This window comes from Procambarus clarkii, chromosome 17, assembly GCF_040958095.1.
Source record: "Procambarus clarkii isolate CNS0578487 chromosome 17, FALCON_Pclarkii_2.0, whole genome shotgun sequence".
Taxonomy (NCBI): Eukaryota; Metazoa; Arthropoda; class Malacostraca; order Decapoda; family Cambaridae; genus Procambarus; species Procambarus clarkii.
In genome coordinates this window covers 8,299,014-8,316,052 of record NC_091166.1, presented here as the reverse complement: position 1 = coordinate 8,316,052, position 17,039 = coordinate 8,299,014, and the positions used below count along the sequence as shown (strand labels likewise).

Genomic DNA, 17,039 nt, shown 5'->3' with positions numbered 1-17,039 from the left:
CTGACTGACTTGACTGACTTGACAGCTCCCTCCATGCCTGCCTTTGGATAACTTAAGTTTGCAAACCAAGTGGTTGTCTGTACAAACATTTTTGGAAATGGTCACTTTTGGACTCACGCGGTGAAAAAGTATGTTAATCCAGAAAACCGGCTAATCTGGCGTGGGGTCCTACCCATATAGTCCGGATTAGCGGGTTTATACAGTAATCTGCATAAGATGACGGTCCCAAAACAACAAGGAAAGGAAGAAGAGGACAACCCTATCAGAGACCTACGAAGGGATAAGAAATAGCGGAAGGACCGCCAGGAAACTTCATACTGCTACAGAGATGAAGCATGCAGGTGGGACACCATTAACAAAGCCACCTGATCACCATACAAACGGAGATAGACCCACATCAAAAAGACCAGACATGAAGACTCAAGGAGAAGATAGAACCAGCTACGTAACGGACCGGTCCGATCTACTGAAATCGGCAGAGCCACGGGAAGACCCGCGGGGTTCGGACATCGAGCAAGCAGCACCTGAAACCAAGGCTGGGCCGGCCACCAAGGAGCTAAGAGGACTACTCTCCCTTGGTAGTCTCCAAGCGAGTTAGGACCTGGAGTAACAGCTGAACCAGGGTGAAGAGGTAGAGGAAACCCCACCTTGACCAGTCCTGCCTGAAGGCATCGACCCTGACAGCCTTGCAGTTGGGGAAGGGTGCCACATATAATGGGAGGCGCCCCAACCATGCAGATGCAAAGAGGTCCACCTCCAGGAGCCCGTATGTCCGGCAGAGCCAATTGAACGAGTCAGCGTCGACTGTCCATTCCGTGGACAGTGGAATGAACCAAGACAGGCCGTCCGCCAGGACGTTGGACACCCCCCTGAACGTGAACTGCCAGGAGAGCCGAACACTGAGAACTCAGCAGACGAGTCAACCGAAGCGACCAGCCCCAATGAGCCAAAGACCACATCGAACCCCGGCAATGAACCACTGGGGAGCACTCCAAATGGAGCCTGACCATCAATCCGCGAGCAACTTGAACCCTACGAAGTGACAGCCACACCGCCGCGAACTCCCACACCAAGCGGTGGGTCAGGAAGGAAAGACCTCACCGCCCCTGACTGGTCCTCTGAGCACTGGTCACAAAGCCCCCAGACTAAAGACAATGCGTCCATGAACACATTGAGCGAGGGCTCGGGTAGGCAGCAAGGCAGTGAACCCCCGAAAAACCCAAAGAGGAAGTCAGCGACTCAGCAACTGATGCAAGGCCCCCAGAGGCCAAACCCAGCAATCGCGAGAGAGGCCAAAGGGATGACCCCAAAGGAATCAGAACAGCCAACGAAGCCAAACCCAACCCGGTGGGTAGACCATCACTGCTAAGCTCAGACTCCTGCACAAACCCTCGAGCAACCGCCGGGTGACCCGGGAGCCCCCCAGAAACAGGCGAAGGCGGGACTGCTGCCAAAGGGCCTCCGGAGGAAGAGACAAGGAAGCACTCCGAGAGTCCCACACAAGACCCAGCCAAGACCGAACCTGAGAGCGAACCAGATGGGACTTCTCCAGCTCACCAGGAACCCGAATCAGGCGAGCTGGGAAAAAACAAATCCCTGGCGAGCAGACATGCGGACTGGCTGGGAGCCAGTCCACATGTCACCAGCACCAGCCAGTCATCGAGGTAGGCCAAAACCCGAACCCTTAAGAAAAGCAGATGGGCCACCACGACCTGGGTAAGGCGTGTGAACACGCAAGGTGCCAGATTCGAGCCAAATGGAAGGCAATGAAAATGGTAAGCCTGATGCCCCACAAAAAAACCAAGCCAGTCCCTGAACCCCAGATGAATTGGGACATGCCAATATGCATCCCGGAGTCAAGGGACACCATCCAAGTGCCTGGCTCCAAGAAAAGACAGACCTGGGACAGGGTAGACATCCGAAAGGAGGGGCAGGAGACCCAAGGATTCAGACAGAACAAGTCCAGAGTGAACTGCAGGTCTGCACAGTCCCGTTTCAGAACCGGAAACATGCGGGACCCACCTGAGGGACTCACCCACCAGCCCTGAACCCCCTAAAGGAGGAGAGGCCACCCAACACCACCGCAGGCCATCAGAAACAATATGAAAAGCCCATTATGAGCAGAGCGATCACGCTAACCAGCCATCGTCAGTTCTGAAGGCTGTGTCATCCCCAAAACTGGCACCACTGGCCTACCACGACAAGAGGAACCCTAAGCCCTGGCACAACCCTTCTGGGACGACCTCCCCACAGGCCCCCTGGAGAACAAACAAGTTCGATATGGGACGGCAACCGGAAAAAGCTACCTGAAGATACTGCACCACCGCAGACTCTGCAAACAGCAAAGGACAAACAGGCAAAGAAACCTAAGAACCAGAGCCCAAGCTGATTCCACGGATTGAACGATCACTGCCTGCCGACATGCGAGATAAGAAACAAAAAACAGACACCACATCCCGCAGGATCAATGCGAACAGCTTCAACAGGGCAGACGATGCCCGCACTACCAAAACCAACCCAAAACCATTAGACCCAGGATCGGTCCCAAGTGCCTCCATATCCTCCTCAAGTCAATTCAAAGACCACTCGAGAAGGAAAAAGAACCGCAACACCAACACCAAAAGGCTACGGGCGCAAAAATCCTCAGCAACCAGGGCAGTTAAAAGGGTGAGAACCTGCATGTGAAGCTGCACAATGCCGCCATCCCGAGGAAGGGCAGGGGCGAACAAGCACGCATTGAGGTGCTCAAAGTTGTCCCCCAGGTAAACCTGAACCACCATAAGAGCCTCCTGCACCTCATGAGGCAGGATGCAAGAGGCCAAAAACCTCCGGAAGGATTGGACTGAAGCACACAAGGAAACACAGAACCGAATCTGGGGAGGGGTCGACACCATATCAAACTCGTACAGGGAGGGAAGATAAGAAAACCCAACCCCCTATAACAAGCCCTGCTCAGAGAGCACCAAAAACCAAGCGGGGTGTAATGGGCCCAAGCCTCCCAAGTCAACCCCTCCACCCGCCCCGGGAGCCTCCACATCAGGACCCGGGGCTGAGCCGTCCTCCAAGCCCCCTGCCTCAAAAGAAAAGGCAGAAGCCGCCGGAAAAGCTGGAACAAAGAGGGCCCACTGGTCAATCCCAGAAGCACCAGCTGAAGGAACAGGCTTGAATGCCTCCATCGTCACACAGGAAGGGGCATCCCCTGAAACTGTCAGAGTCTCAACACCAACTAAACTCTACCCCGACTCTGAAACTCTCAGACGCATCGGAGCCAGAAGCAAGGGGGAGGGGGGAGGAACAAAACGAACAACAGCAGGGGAAGGACAAGGGGGCACTGACGAAACCAAAGTCGAAACGACTAACACCCCCAAATCTGCGTCCCTATAACCAAACATGGGGCAGTCTCAGGGCTTCCGGGTGAGCAACCAACCTAGCTCATTGCAGCAACCTAAAACGCGCATGCAATGCCGTAGCTGCCTGCACCCGAAGATCATTATCAGTGGACTGGGTGTATTGGAGTACAAACAAGGAACAAAACTCGCAGAACTCCAGGTTGAAGGTGTCACCGACCCAACAGGCAGCATGACGGAGGCACAAACAGTGAATGTCACCCTGAGATAAGGAGACAGAGCAACCTTTAAAACTCGTACAAAGCAAGATGGGACTCGAGGGACGCCTCCATCAGACCACTGAGCCACATGGGGTTTTCCAGGGCCCTTTGTCGTATATTCTCACTAGGGGAAGTCTAGACTAAGTACTGCTAACCAGCGCCAAAAATTACCAAAACAAACTCCAAATTGCTGAACTCACGAGACATGTACACTCACGGGTACCTAGTAGAGGACTACCAAGATATAATTGGGTGAGGACCAAAACCAAGGGGCAGACCCCCCACCAGGCAGGAAAACAAAAACAATAAAAAAACAAAAAACCTCGCAGGAGCACAACGTGCCCAGGCGGAACAGAGCCGGCCACTATGAGTAGGTGACAACTAGCTGCACAGTACCTTGCATCCCAACCAGTGACGAAAACTACCTCCTTCCCAGAGACAAAGAGGGGTGCATGAAGCACCCCAGCTGACTCCAATGGAGGGTAATCATCACGCAGCAAAAGCCTACAGCAGAGGTAGACCCCAAAGGTGATTTGTGGAAGGTAGCCCCAAGCTCCATGGGCAGTACTTACAGGCAGTACTCTAGAGCTACCTACCTAGGGAAAGTAACCCTAGGCGCAAGCAGACCGAGTACTGGTTCTCCTGGCTCGCACACCACCACAGGACAGGACCACATCACAAGGCACAACACTGGAAAATTCAGAGCCAGAGTCGCACAACCGTCCAGGAAGCACATCAGCCACAGAACTGGTGTGTGGATAGCCGGCACGGGGGTCTGGGGCTCCCCTACTCCCTCCCGGGGAGGGGGGTTGCTGCGCAGACGGCGGCACGGTGAAGGTTGTGACATCATGTTCGTTTGCTCATTTTTCATTTGGGGAGTTCTGTCCAATAGTTCGGCTTCCAGTAGCAATCTTTTAACCAGAATAGAGGTTTGTTTTGGGATGCCTACTTTTCTGGGTGCATTACCCGGTCGATGGCAGATATAGAATGCTTTCAACCACACGGGGGTTTCTATAGGCCATTGCTCGTCGTGCCTTTCTGAGGGGAGGCTAGGTTCTGGCTCGTGGTCCCCGTTAGGCCTAGAACTCCATTTGCTTGACTGATGCTAGGGTCTAATACATTCATATCAGTCCGGATAGCTTCGTGGAGCCGAAGGGGCTTCCCCCCAGAAAGTTTCCTATATATAAAGTCTACTCTCATCTTGATGTGTCTCTATGTCAAAAGTGTTTATATAGAGGCAATACTACACACAGTTGGGTGAGAACAATGTGACCTTCAGCAACGTACCTTCACTGAGGTGTGGACAGTCTTGACATCTGGGAAGTGCGTCTGGCACTTCTGGAGCCAATCTTCTATCTTCATGCTGCACTCATCAGCTGTGTCTATGGTTGTGTCAACCTCCTGTGGGGTGTTGACTGTGTCGAGGCTCCCCAACATGGCCTGCAGCTGAGTCTTCCCTTCCTCTCCTTGTGTTGTCATATTCACCACACTGGTATCCTCCAGTTCCAAAAGCTTCATTGCTGACTTGTTCTGCTCTACCAGAGCATAGAGTCTGTCCTGGAGCTGGAGGTGGTGAGTTTTCCAGTCCCCCAGCTGCCCCTGGTACTTCCCCAGCTGGGACAGTACCTCTTCACAGCTAGTAATGAGGCTGCTGATGATGCTCTTCTGCTCCTGCACCAGGGAGCGTAACTTCTTGCTGATTCCTCTCGCAGGAGTTTTAATGGGTTTTGCTGGTACTGTTACCCCTGGCACAACCTCAATACCTTTTAGTTTTCTGATAAGGGCCTCCATACCATAACTGATTGAGAACTGAGTAGCAGCTGTGGCAGCGTGCTGGGCCCGGCAGCTGGGGCAGGTCACCTGACCATTCTTGATAGCATTGTCAATACACTGGGAGCAGAATGTGTGGCCGCATGGCAGTGTGCGAGGCCGTAGCTGATTGTCGCCATAATCGTTAAAACACACTGAACATTCCTCTGGCTTGTTATCCTGTGGAAAAGAATATTTGGTTAAGCTAGATGTAGTTGCAACAAAAAGTAATATTACAGTACTGTACTGTATTTTTCAATACAAATTATATAATATTTACATAATTTCCTTGTACAGAGGAACCTCAATATTTGCACTGCTTCCAATTCCCACTTTACAGTATTCAGACACAGTGTTCATCCGTTTGCCAAGCGTTCAGAAGTAAACATGCATCCCTGATGCTTCAGTTTCACCATAGCTGTTGTTCACTACACAACCCACTACACTTTTCTCTTGGATATTTTGGATATGTTTGATATTCTTAGTGTAAATAAGTCATCATGTCACTTATGAAGTTAGTGATAAGGGCCAAGCAAAAAAAAAAAAAAAAATGGTTTGAATCAAGACACAGATGAAGAAAGAACTCGTAGCTGAATATGAAAGTGGTGCCCGTGTGTCTGCTCTCGATACAGAGTTTGGTATTCCTAAATATAGTTCTCTAATCAAAGGAAGGTGTGCAAAATGGAAAACATTTTCTTGAAAATTATCACCCTGACAAACTGTGTTATAAACCTGTTGAAAGACATTGCCATGTCTCACTTTAGAAACATTTTAACCACTGGATTGCTCAGCTTCCAAATACGGCACCCCCCCCCCCCCCCCAGTGCGCAGGAAATATATTCTCTGGATTTTTTTTAGTGTCAAAAACCCTTCCCTGAGTATGGATATGTTAACAAAAAGTCGAAATTGTACTTTGGCTGCTATGGGGTCTGTAAGGTCGTGGTTGGTCATGGGAACCGGTCATCAACCAAAGGGAGCCGGTCGGCCGAGCGGACAGCACACTGGACTTGTGATCCTGTGGTCCTGGGTTCGATCCCAGGCGCCGGCGAGAAACAATGGGCAGTTTCTTTCATCCTATGCCCCTGTTACCTAGCAGTAAAAATAGGTACCTGGGTGTTAGTCAGCTGTCACGGGCTGCTTCCTGTGGGTGGAGGCCTGGTCGAGGACCGGGCCGCGGGGACACTAAAAAGCCCCGAAATCATCTCAAGATAACCTCAAGATGACGTCATTAATCCCCGGTCGCCCGTGGCGTACTCTCCCGAGGCCAGTCGGGCGCCGGCTCAAGATGCGTGAGTTGCCCCGAATATATTTTTGTTCATTTTTTGCGCACAGTTCGAAATAAATTTTTTTTTTTTTTTTTTGTGACAATCCTATGTATAATGAACACGTAGACTATATTATGGCAGTAGAACATCCGTACTGTTCGAAGACACTGTGTTACGTGCATGACACGTGTACACATATCTTGCACATATTGCCAATGTATCATGCTAATTTATGTATATATACATTCTATTTACACACTATACACTATCACACACTATATACACACACCATAAACACACTGAAAACTCCGCGAGTGTGAGCTTCCACACCCAGCCAGTCCTCCCTCACTCCTCCAACATCATACTCGCCATCCCCCCTCCTCCCACCATACTGTTATTCACACCAATGTTTCATGTTCATTTATGTATATTTACAACATATTTACACACTATACACTATCACACACTATATACATTCTCCATAAACACACTCAGAACTCCTCAAGTGTGAGCTGCCACTCCCAGCCTCTCATCTCCAACATCGTACTCGCCATCACTCCTCCTCCCACCATACTGTCAATGTTTTTATTACACTATTTACACATGTTATGTATACGTATCTACATGTTTTATTCACCAGAGATATGCAAGTAAGCCGGTATTGTGTCCAAACAGCACAGTAGCCGCCATACACTGCATGAGAAATCACACAGCAGCCAGCAGATGACGCTACGATTACGACGTCACCTCCCTCACCAAAATAGCTCCTCCCAACAAACTCCTGTTGCTGTTATTACACTACATACACACATTGTATATACCCATGTACATATGTGTTCACCATAGCGAACCACTAAGTTAGTATGGTGAGCAAAACAAGAGTGGCTGCCACACACAGTGACGCTATCTGGAATCTCTCCCTCCCTCCCTCACCAAACTTCCTCCTCCCACAATACTATGGACAGTGCTAATTATCACCAAAATCCAGCTATTATCACAATACTGGCCACTAAATCCTGTAAATGAATAATTGACCACAGCTTTATTTTGTAAAGTAACATAAGAAGTCGTTTGAAGATTCCTAGATGGACGAAATAATGCTGTGATGTGGCTAGCGCTGTGAACATCGTGAACAGCATTGATTCACTGATATTTGAACAATGTACACAGTCATTATCACACTTAGGCTCTTCTGTGATACTATCATGGCTAAATACAGTAATACAAGTTATATATATATATTTTGACATTATTTGGCAATGCTGTGGTCAGAAGCTGAACAGCAGTGCTGTGAGCTCATGCTGCGTGTGCCAGCCTTGGTTGCTCACTCAGTACAGTACTGAGGCTCTCACACCAGTGAATGTTGCCCACAATTTTTTTTAAAGATGGCGTCTGTTTACAAGATCCTTGAGGAAGCTGATGTGAACCCCATGTAGCCATGAGAGTTTTGAATCATACACTAAAAATATAAGATCCCCGGAGGCGCATTGCAAGCCCCCCCCCCCCCCCCCCCATTGAGGGCCTGCAGGCATGTTGAGCAGTTGAGACGTTAAAGTGCTGACAAAATTAATCATCCTTGGACAAGTTTCTTGTAAGAAAAGCATCCAGTGAGTGTAATGAGGGAAACAGAAAAAGACAGAAAAGAGAAAGAATCCCAGAAGCACAACTACCAGAAGTTATAATGGTATGGGACTCCCCTGCCAAAGAACATCTCTTCCTCTGCCTCACCACCTTCCACATATGCCATCAACATATGTCTAAGTGTTGGTAAAGTGTGTTAGCATTTATTTCATTTAATTATTGTATAACTATATATATTTTTGTGGTCTGGAACTGATTAATCGAATTTACATAATTCATTATGAGAAATAATTGTTTGGCATTCGTCTCTCCTTCAGGAACCAAATAAATCCGAATACAGAGGTTCCACTGTATTAGCTATTCTAAAACAGTGACTCAGTGAAGTTACAGTGAAGTGTAACACGACACATAAAAGTTGAAATGTAGGAATATTGCCATGTGAAAGAGTAGAGATGTATAAGAGTGCCAAAATATGGCAACACCCTTGAATGTGTATACACTAGCCACGAGGTGACCAGGGCTAGAGCCGTCCTCAGTGAGAATATACTGTATACACTAGCCACGAGGTGACCAGGGCTAGAGCCATCCTCAGTGAGAATATACTGTATACACTAGCCACGAGGTGACCAGGGCTAGAGCCGTCCTCAGTAAGAATATACTGTATACACTAGCCACGAGGTGACCAGGGCTAGAGCCATCCTCAGTGAGAATATACTGTATACACTAGCCACGAGGTGACCAGGGCTAGAGCCGTCCTCAGTGAGAATATACTGTATACACTAGCCACGAGGTGACCAGGGCTAGAGCCGTCCTCAGTGAGAATATACTGTATACACTAGCCACGAGGTGACCAGGGCTAGAGCCGTCCTCAGTGAGAATATACTGTGAATTTATATTGAAATATGGGAATGGGAATCTAGAAATAAATAATAGAGTAAGTCAACAGAGGAAGCCAGAAAGTAAGCATAAAATTCCTTATGATAATGGATACAGCCAACCAGTCATTAATGGTTTAAGAACAAAGAAGTGGCAACAGGACACATCAACCCAGAGACCTGAGGGGAAGGTTACGGTCAACAACAGTGACTTGTACTCCTCTACATACGATAAGTACCTGTACATAAGGGTTAAGCATATAAATTTAAATATACATATACTGTAATATTAGAAATAGTAAAATACTGAGGACAGTTTACTAAATACTGAAATACTAAGGACACTAAATAGAAAACTGGCACCTCCACACTGGTGGTGATGGTGACCCAGGGAACAGCCAGGGAGTGGACCACTCACTAAACTCCAGGTTGCCATCTACAGTATACCCTGGAACATGCAGCTGGGTAGGGTTTGAGATAAAGGGAACAGACAAACTGGTCTTGCATATTGAATGTTGTAATACACACTTTCAAGATTAGATAAGTACAAGAGGTTGGCATTCGTGCAAATATAGAACACTGACAACCCCATTCCAAGTGCACACCAAAACAGGACAAAATGGCAGTAAACAAATTAATTTGCTGCCACTAATAAACCTTAAAATCAAAGGCAATGGAAATTTAATGTTATATACTGTATATGTAAGAATAGATTACATTCAGCTTGTACAGGAGTAACACCATGGGACTGAGAGCTGGCCATTTGCTCTGGGTGTGTAAATTTTACCTGCCCTCTTGGAATATCCTAAAAAACCTTCTAGATAACATGACGCATGACCGGAAAACATAATTTATTGAAAGCATACCAGCCATCCAGAGAGAGTTTGAAATGAACAACAATAATTCTAAAAGACCAGGGGCAGAGACTATAGTCAGGGAGGGAACTGAAGTAGAAACTCTGGAAGTTCTAAACTCTGATTCAGTATGCCCGGATGCAGACGACAGTAGACTAGAAAGTGTAATAGACAGCACGATAGGTACAAGCACTACAACAGTCCCAGATAGAGCGAGTCAGACCAGAAGGACAGATATATAAATTTTATGTAAAGGGGCATATGCAGACATAGATATGCTGGTAATAAGAAAGGATTAGAATGCAGTTACCACCATCCCAAAAAATGTTTAAATGTACTTAGGAAAGGACAGTGTCAATTTGGATCAACATGTAGGTTTTTCTATCCTGACATGTGCCAAACCTCACTCGAGGACAGAAAATGCTATGACCTCAGCTGCCAATACTTTCACGTGAAAGGCACGGAACGTTACATAAAGAGTGTCAAACAAGATAATGAATTTTGAGGAAACTCAATTAATTTTTTATACCAAGCCAAAAGAGATTTCAAAAGGGAAACAGAATGTATGGAACTGGATGCCAGACCCACTTGCATACCAGAATCACAGATACAATTACACACCCGATACATATACAGATACATTACAGATACAAATTACAATTTGACAGGGTAGACAAGGATGGATTATTTAACACAGGTGGTTCACGCACAAAGGGACACAGGTGGAAGCTGAGTACCTAAATGAGCCATAGAGACATTAGAAAGAACTTTTTCAGTGTCAGAGTAGTTAGTAAATGGAATGCACTATAGAAAGTGATGTGGTGGAGGATGACTCCATACACAGTATCAAATGTAGATATGCTAGAGCCCAGTAGGCTCAGGAATCTGTACATCAGTTGATTGACGGTTGAGGGGCGGGACCAAAGAGCCAAAGCTCAACCCCTGCAAGCACAACTAGGTGAGTACACCAAAAAGGAACAACAACTATGACAGGCAACTGCCTTACAACAATCAGTACAGGGCCAAACAAACTAAACATGTCCTCGCATAATGTACCTGCCCAAAAAGTCTCCCAGTCAAACTATCCCAAATTGAGTAAACTCATTCATCTTTGCCAACATGCAAGGACTAACAACAAGAAAAAAAAAACAAAGTACAATTCATAAATGGCTTCCTCACTGAATCAAATGCAGTATTTGAAGCTTTCACAGAAACTCATGCAGGGGAATTCTTCGACAGTGAGATCTGGATTGCAGGATATAATCTATAAAGGTGTGATAGGGTAATTTAGGTCACATGAAGGAGTGGGTCTGTATGTTAGGGAAGACCTTGTATGCTTGGAACTCCTTGACTTTACAAATGAGGTGGTAGAGGTACTGGGAGTAAAAATAGAGAAAATAAACTTAGTTTTTATTCTAATATACAAACTGCAAGATACAACAGCTGAGGAATTCGCAGAACAGATAAACAAAATAGAGAATAGCCTTGATAATTTGGCGAACGCGATACCTCATATTATCTTCCTAGGTGACTTCAACTTGCCAAATCTAAGATAGAGAATAGCAAACAATAATATTATACCAGGAAATCTATCAGGACATAACCAACCACAGATTAGAGAGCTGCTTAGATTCTGTGATAAATTTTCACTCAACCAGCAGATATCAGAGCCAACGAGAAATGAAAATATTCTAGATCGGGTCTTTACAAACAATGAAGGCATAATCAGGGACATTACGATATCAGATACCACATACTCAGATCACAAGCTCATTGAAGTGTAAACTACCATCAATACCCAGAATAGACCTAAAACAATGATCAAGTGAGAGATGGGTTATTCAGTAAATTAAATTATAATAATAAAATGGTAGACTGGGAGACAATAAACAGGGAACTTACAAACATTCCATAGGAAAATGTTGAAAGTAATACAAGTCCTACAGAAGGAATAGAAAAACTGACTTCGAAAGCATATCAAGTCTGGCTGAAACATACTCCTTTGAGGAAAGCCAGAAAGAGGTCCAGCATAGAAGGAGAACGCAGATGACACTATAAAAAAAGGAAAAAAGTAACGGAAATGCATAAGCAGACACAACTTTCCTTACAGAGAAAGAATAACTTAAATAGGGAGATTAAAGAAATCGAGTGGAAATTGAAACACTCATATCAGATTGAAGAAAGGCAGTTAGAACAGCAAGCAATTCAGGAAATAAAGAAAAATCCAAAATACTTCTTCACATATGCAAAACCAAAAGCAAAAACAACTGCATATATTGGACCCATTCGTACGAGTGAAGGTTCATACACAGACGATGACAAAGAAATTAGTAAAATCCTAAAAAGCAGTATGAGGACATGTTTAGCTCTCCAATAAATAACATGAAAGTGGAAGATCCAGAGAATTTCTTTATACGTGATATCCAAACCCCAGTAAATATAACTGATATCAACACGAGCGTACTAGATTTTGAAAGAGAAATTGAAAACATGCCCATGCACTCAGCCCCGGGTCCAGATTCATGGAATTCAATATTCATAAAGAAATGCAAGGTGCCAGTAGCACAGGCACTCAGTATAGTGTGGAGGAAGAGCTTGAACATGGGGGAGTTACCAGATGCACTTAAAGTAGCAGACATTGCCCCTCAACACAAGAGAGGGAGCAAAGCATTGGGAAAGAATTATAGACCAGTTGCACTAACGTCCCACATAATAAAAGTATTTGAGGGTGTGATTAGGAGTCAGGTCACCAGTTTTATGGAGACCAATGACCTTCACAACCCAGGCCAACATGGATTTCGAGCGGGAAAATCGTGCATCTCACAGCTACTTGGTCACTACGACAAAGTCACTGAGGCTTTAGAAGAAAAACAGAATGTGGATGTGGTATACATGGACTTCGCACGGGCATTCAATATATGTGACCTTGGAGTAATTGCACACAATATGAGGTCAATGGGAATAACCGGTAAAGTAGGACACTGGATACTCAGTTTTCGGTCGAACAGGACACAAAGAGCAACAGTCAACCATAAAAAATTGAGTCCAAGCACAGTTAAAAGCTCTGTACCTCAAGGTACAGTCTGTGCCCCACTACTTTTCCTTATTCTCATATCAGATATAGACAAAAATACAAGTCACAGCTTTGTATCATCCTTTGCAGATGACACAAAAATCAGTAGGAAAATTACCTCTGCTGAAGACATTGAAAAACTTCAAGCAGATATTAATAAAGTTTTCGACTGGGCAACAGAAAATACTAGTACATTATATGTAAGTATCTACATTTGTGTTCACCATAGGGAACCGCCCGCCAAACACACACAACAAAACTACGACGTTGGTACAACGTTCGAACACGTTTTAACACCACCTAACCAGTGATTACAACCAATATAGCAAGTTGTAACAACTTTCTAATATGTCATAAACACGTTAAGCCAAGATGTAACAACTTTATTACAAGCTGTAACAAGCGGAAAATAGAGACAGTTTCGGTTTGTGTTTCCAGGGCACTAAGTTGGTATGGTGAGTGCAGACGGTAACAGGTGGCCACACAGATTCGACAGATGACACTATAGCCCTCCCTCCTTCAACATTTCTCCTCCCCCCAATACAACGCAAAGCACAAATTATTATTTATTTATTTATTTATATCACAACAATCCTGCTATTATTAGAATCCCGGTCATTTTTATCACAGTCAGAGTTCTTCTGTAATACTAGCATCGCTAAATAATACTAGTTACACATATTTTTTTTCATTTTTAGGCGATACTGTAATCACAAACTGAACAGCAGTGCTGTGAGCTCATGCTGCATGCGCCAGCCTTGGTGGTTCATTCAGTACTGAGGTTCTCACACCCGGGAATGTTGCCCAAGATTTTTTTAAATGGCATCTGTTTATAAGAGCCCTGAGGAAGCTGATGTGAACCACAAGTAGCCGTGGGACTTTTAAATCTTGCATGGTACTCCTAAACATCATATGATACTGTACCCAATTTGTTGACAGTTACACAAAGCATCATATGATGCTTTGTGCAGTTAAAGGGATAAAAAGTTAACACAACAGCCTGCTACAGCTTGATTTGGGTGACATTTTTCAGCAAAACTTTGCAATTCTTCCCATGCTGCACTCATTTTCTTAATAAATGAGGAAGGGACATCCTCTACTCTATATCAACAACCCTCATACCATTTCCGTGTTTATGAATGATCTCTTGTTTTCTCTATGGTCATCCTCACATGTGCTTTCTTAGGTTGAACCTTACCACCGACTTTCTTGAGACCCATTACGTGATATATAATAATTACTTTTATGTTCAAAAAACAAAAAAGCACAAAAATAATTAAATTCTTTACAAGCACGATCGTCACTAAGCAGGCAGGTCTGATAAACTGAGGCCGGGTCGGCCGTGCCTCCAGGAATCACGGGATTGGTCGACCCATATGCGTTTCAACAAAGTCGCTTCTCGAAGCAAAGGACGTAAGTCGAGTTGCATTTTCGACAAAATTTACGTTGTAACTCAAAAAATTCGTAAGCAGGGGCAGTTGTAAGTCCAGGTGCCACGGTACTTGGTGCACACAACCCTTCTAGGAAATCCACTTTCAACTTCCTTTATAAGCTGAACTTTTTGTTCAAAAGTCATCACAACCTGTTTTCTCTTGGCTCTACCACTTGTTGAAGCCATGAACAACAGATTTCCTGCATTTCCTGATGTCATATTACCAGGATGCAAAAAAAAAAAAAGGCATTGAATGTAATGAACACCAGTTTTTGGGCGAGACCCGGAGGCTCCTGGAGCTATCCAGACTGATATGGATATACTGCATTAGATTTTGGCATCAGTCAAGTGAATGGAGTTCTTAGGCCTACCGGGGACAATGAGCCAGAACCTGGCCCCTTCAGAGAGGCACAAGGAGCAATGACCTATAGAAATGCACATGTGGTTTGGAGCATTCTATTTCTGCCATCGACCGGGTCAGGCACCCAAAAAGGTAAATGCCCCAAAACAAACTCTATTCTGGTTAAAACTGCTACTGAAATTCAAACGAGTGAACAGAAATCCCCAAATGAAAACAAGCAAACGAGCATGACGTCAACCACGTGCTGCTCCGCTGTCTGCCCAGCTCCCTTCTCACTGGGAGGGGGGTAGGGGGAGCCCCCAGACTCCTTGTGCCGGCTATCTACACCCCAGTACTGAGGCTGGATGTCAAAACATGCAAAAAAAATGCCTACTGGAGGGTTGCAGGCGATGAGTCACAATAACGTGGCTGAAGAATGTTGACCAGATCACACACTAGAAGGTGAAGGGACGACGACGTTTCGGTCCGTCCTGGACCATTCTCAAGTCGATTGTGATGAGGAATGTTTGTTGTTATAGATTCAGCTACTCGGAACAAGTTCCAAGTAGCATGGGCTATGGTAAGCCCGTAACTTACCTGGCACTGAAGCGGGGCCAGTAGCACGGGCTATGGTGAGCCCGTGGTGGACTTACCTGGCACAGGAGCGGTGCTGAATGTGTATGTGATGAGGAAGTTGATGCAGGCAATAAATAGGCAAGAGAGAGAGGTGAGGAGCAAGGTAAGGTGTAGTAGAGGGGATAATAGTAGGAATAAGAACTGCAGAAGGCCCATTGGCCCATACGAGGCAGCTCCTATTATAACCACCGAATGAGAAGGGGAATGAGTAATAGAAATAAGAAGAGGATAGCAAGGGAACGTAAGAGAAAACAATGAACAGAAAAACAGAGAGAAGAGAGAAGGAAAAGGAAAGAGAAAGAAAGATAAATGGAAGGGTAAGCTTATGTTAGGTCACATTTGTTAGAAAGATTAGAGCATTTAAGTATATACTGTGAAAGGGAAGAGTCCACAGCAACAAAGCCAGGACTAAAGTTCATGTTGGGTACGTTGTGTATTAGAACCGATTCAACAAGATGGCGTCTGTGTAGAGGCAGGAAAGATTATTTTGGAGGAAGACCAATCAATAGGATGATTAGAATCCCTCATATGACAGAAGAAAGCATTGTTAAGTGTCTGCAGACTTAACATTTCTCTTGTGTTCTTTAAGTCTGTCATTAAGAGTACAGCCAGTTTCGCCAAAGTATTGGAGAGGACAAGAACAGGATATAGAGTAGACACCAGCAGCATTAGAAGCAGGAGGAGCAGTATGAACTAGAATTCTATGAAGTGTGTTAGTTTGTCGAAAGGCGAGCTTTATGTCTTCTTGAGGTTATCTTGAGATAACCGTCTAGAGGACTTTCGTCTAGAGGACGAAAAGGGATTCGTAAAAGTTTTGAGTTCAGATATGAAGGGAAGGCATAGTACAGTGCTACTAGTGTTGGAAGCAGGTTTAGGATGAAAAAAATTTCATTTAGCTTGAGATGGAGGGTTGCCAGGGAGCCTCTGGATCTCACCCAGAAACTGACGTTTCATTACATTCAACGCTGATTTTCTGGGGGAGGGGGAGACCCCTTCGTTTTGCCTGAGCTACTTACCCAAAGAAAAAACGAGGGACTAACCTGGGAGGCAGTCGCCACTCGCATACCAACCCGAAAACGAAGCAACAGGCCGCAACCGCCGACCAAATGCGACACCGCCCAGCTAGGGCCAGGAACATTGTCCTGGCAAGTACTCGCCAGGCGAGCACTAGTCACAAAGCCCCACCCAAGAGGCGACGCGTCCGTAAAAACATTGAGCGAGGGTTCGGGTAGGCATCGAGGCACTGAACCTTGAAAACATGAAGAGGAAGCCAACGACGCAACAACCGACACAAGGCCCCCTGAAGGCAAAACCCAGCGTTCACGAGAGAGGCAGAAGGGACGTCCCTGAAGGAGCCAGAACAGACAACATAGCCAAACTCGATCCGGCAGGTAGACCAACACAGCAAAGTTCAGACTCCCGCACAAACCGTCAACAAACCGTCAAGTGACCTGAGAGCACCCCAGAAACAGTTGAAAGCAGGATTGAAGCTGAAGCAGAGACTCTGGAGGGAGAGACAAGGAAGCGTTCTGAGAGTCCAACACAAGACCCAACCAAGTCCGAACAT

At 45.6% G+C, this 17,039-nt stretch overlaps 1 protein-coding gene across 1 annotated transcript in view; it reads right to left on the bottom strand.

Annotated features, from left to right (window-relative positions):
- Window positions 1–17,039, bottom strand: part of LOC138365503 (uncharacterized) — a 61,516-nt gene that overhangs the window by 8,876 nt on the left and 35,601 nt on the right. Inside the window, exon 2 of the mRNA XM_069325789.1 lies at window positions 4,895–5,596. Coding sequence (XP_069181890.1) covers window positions 4,895–5,398 — 504 coding nt within the window. The 5' untranslated portion in view covers window positions 5,399–5,596. The remainder of the gene's footprint in view (window positions 1–4,894; window positions 5,597–17,039) is intronic.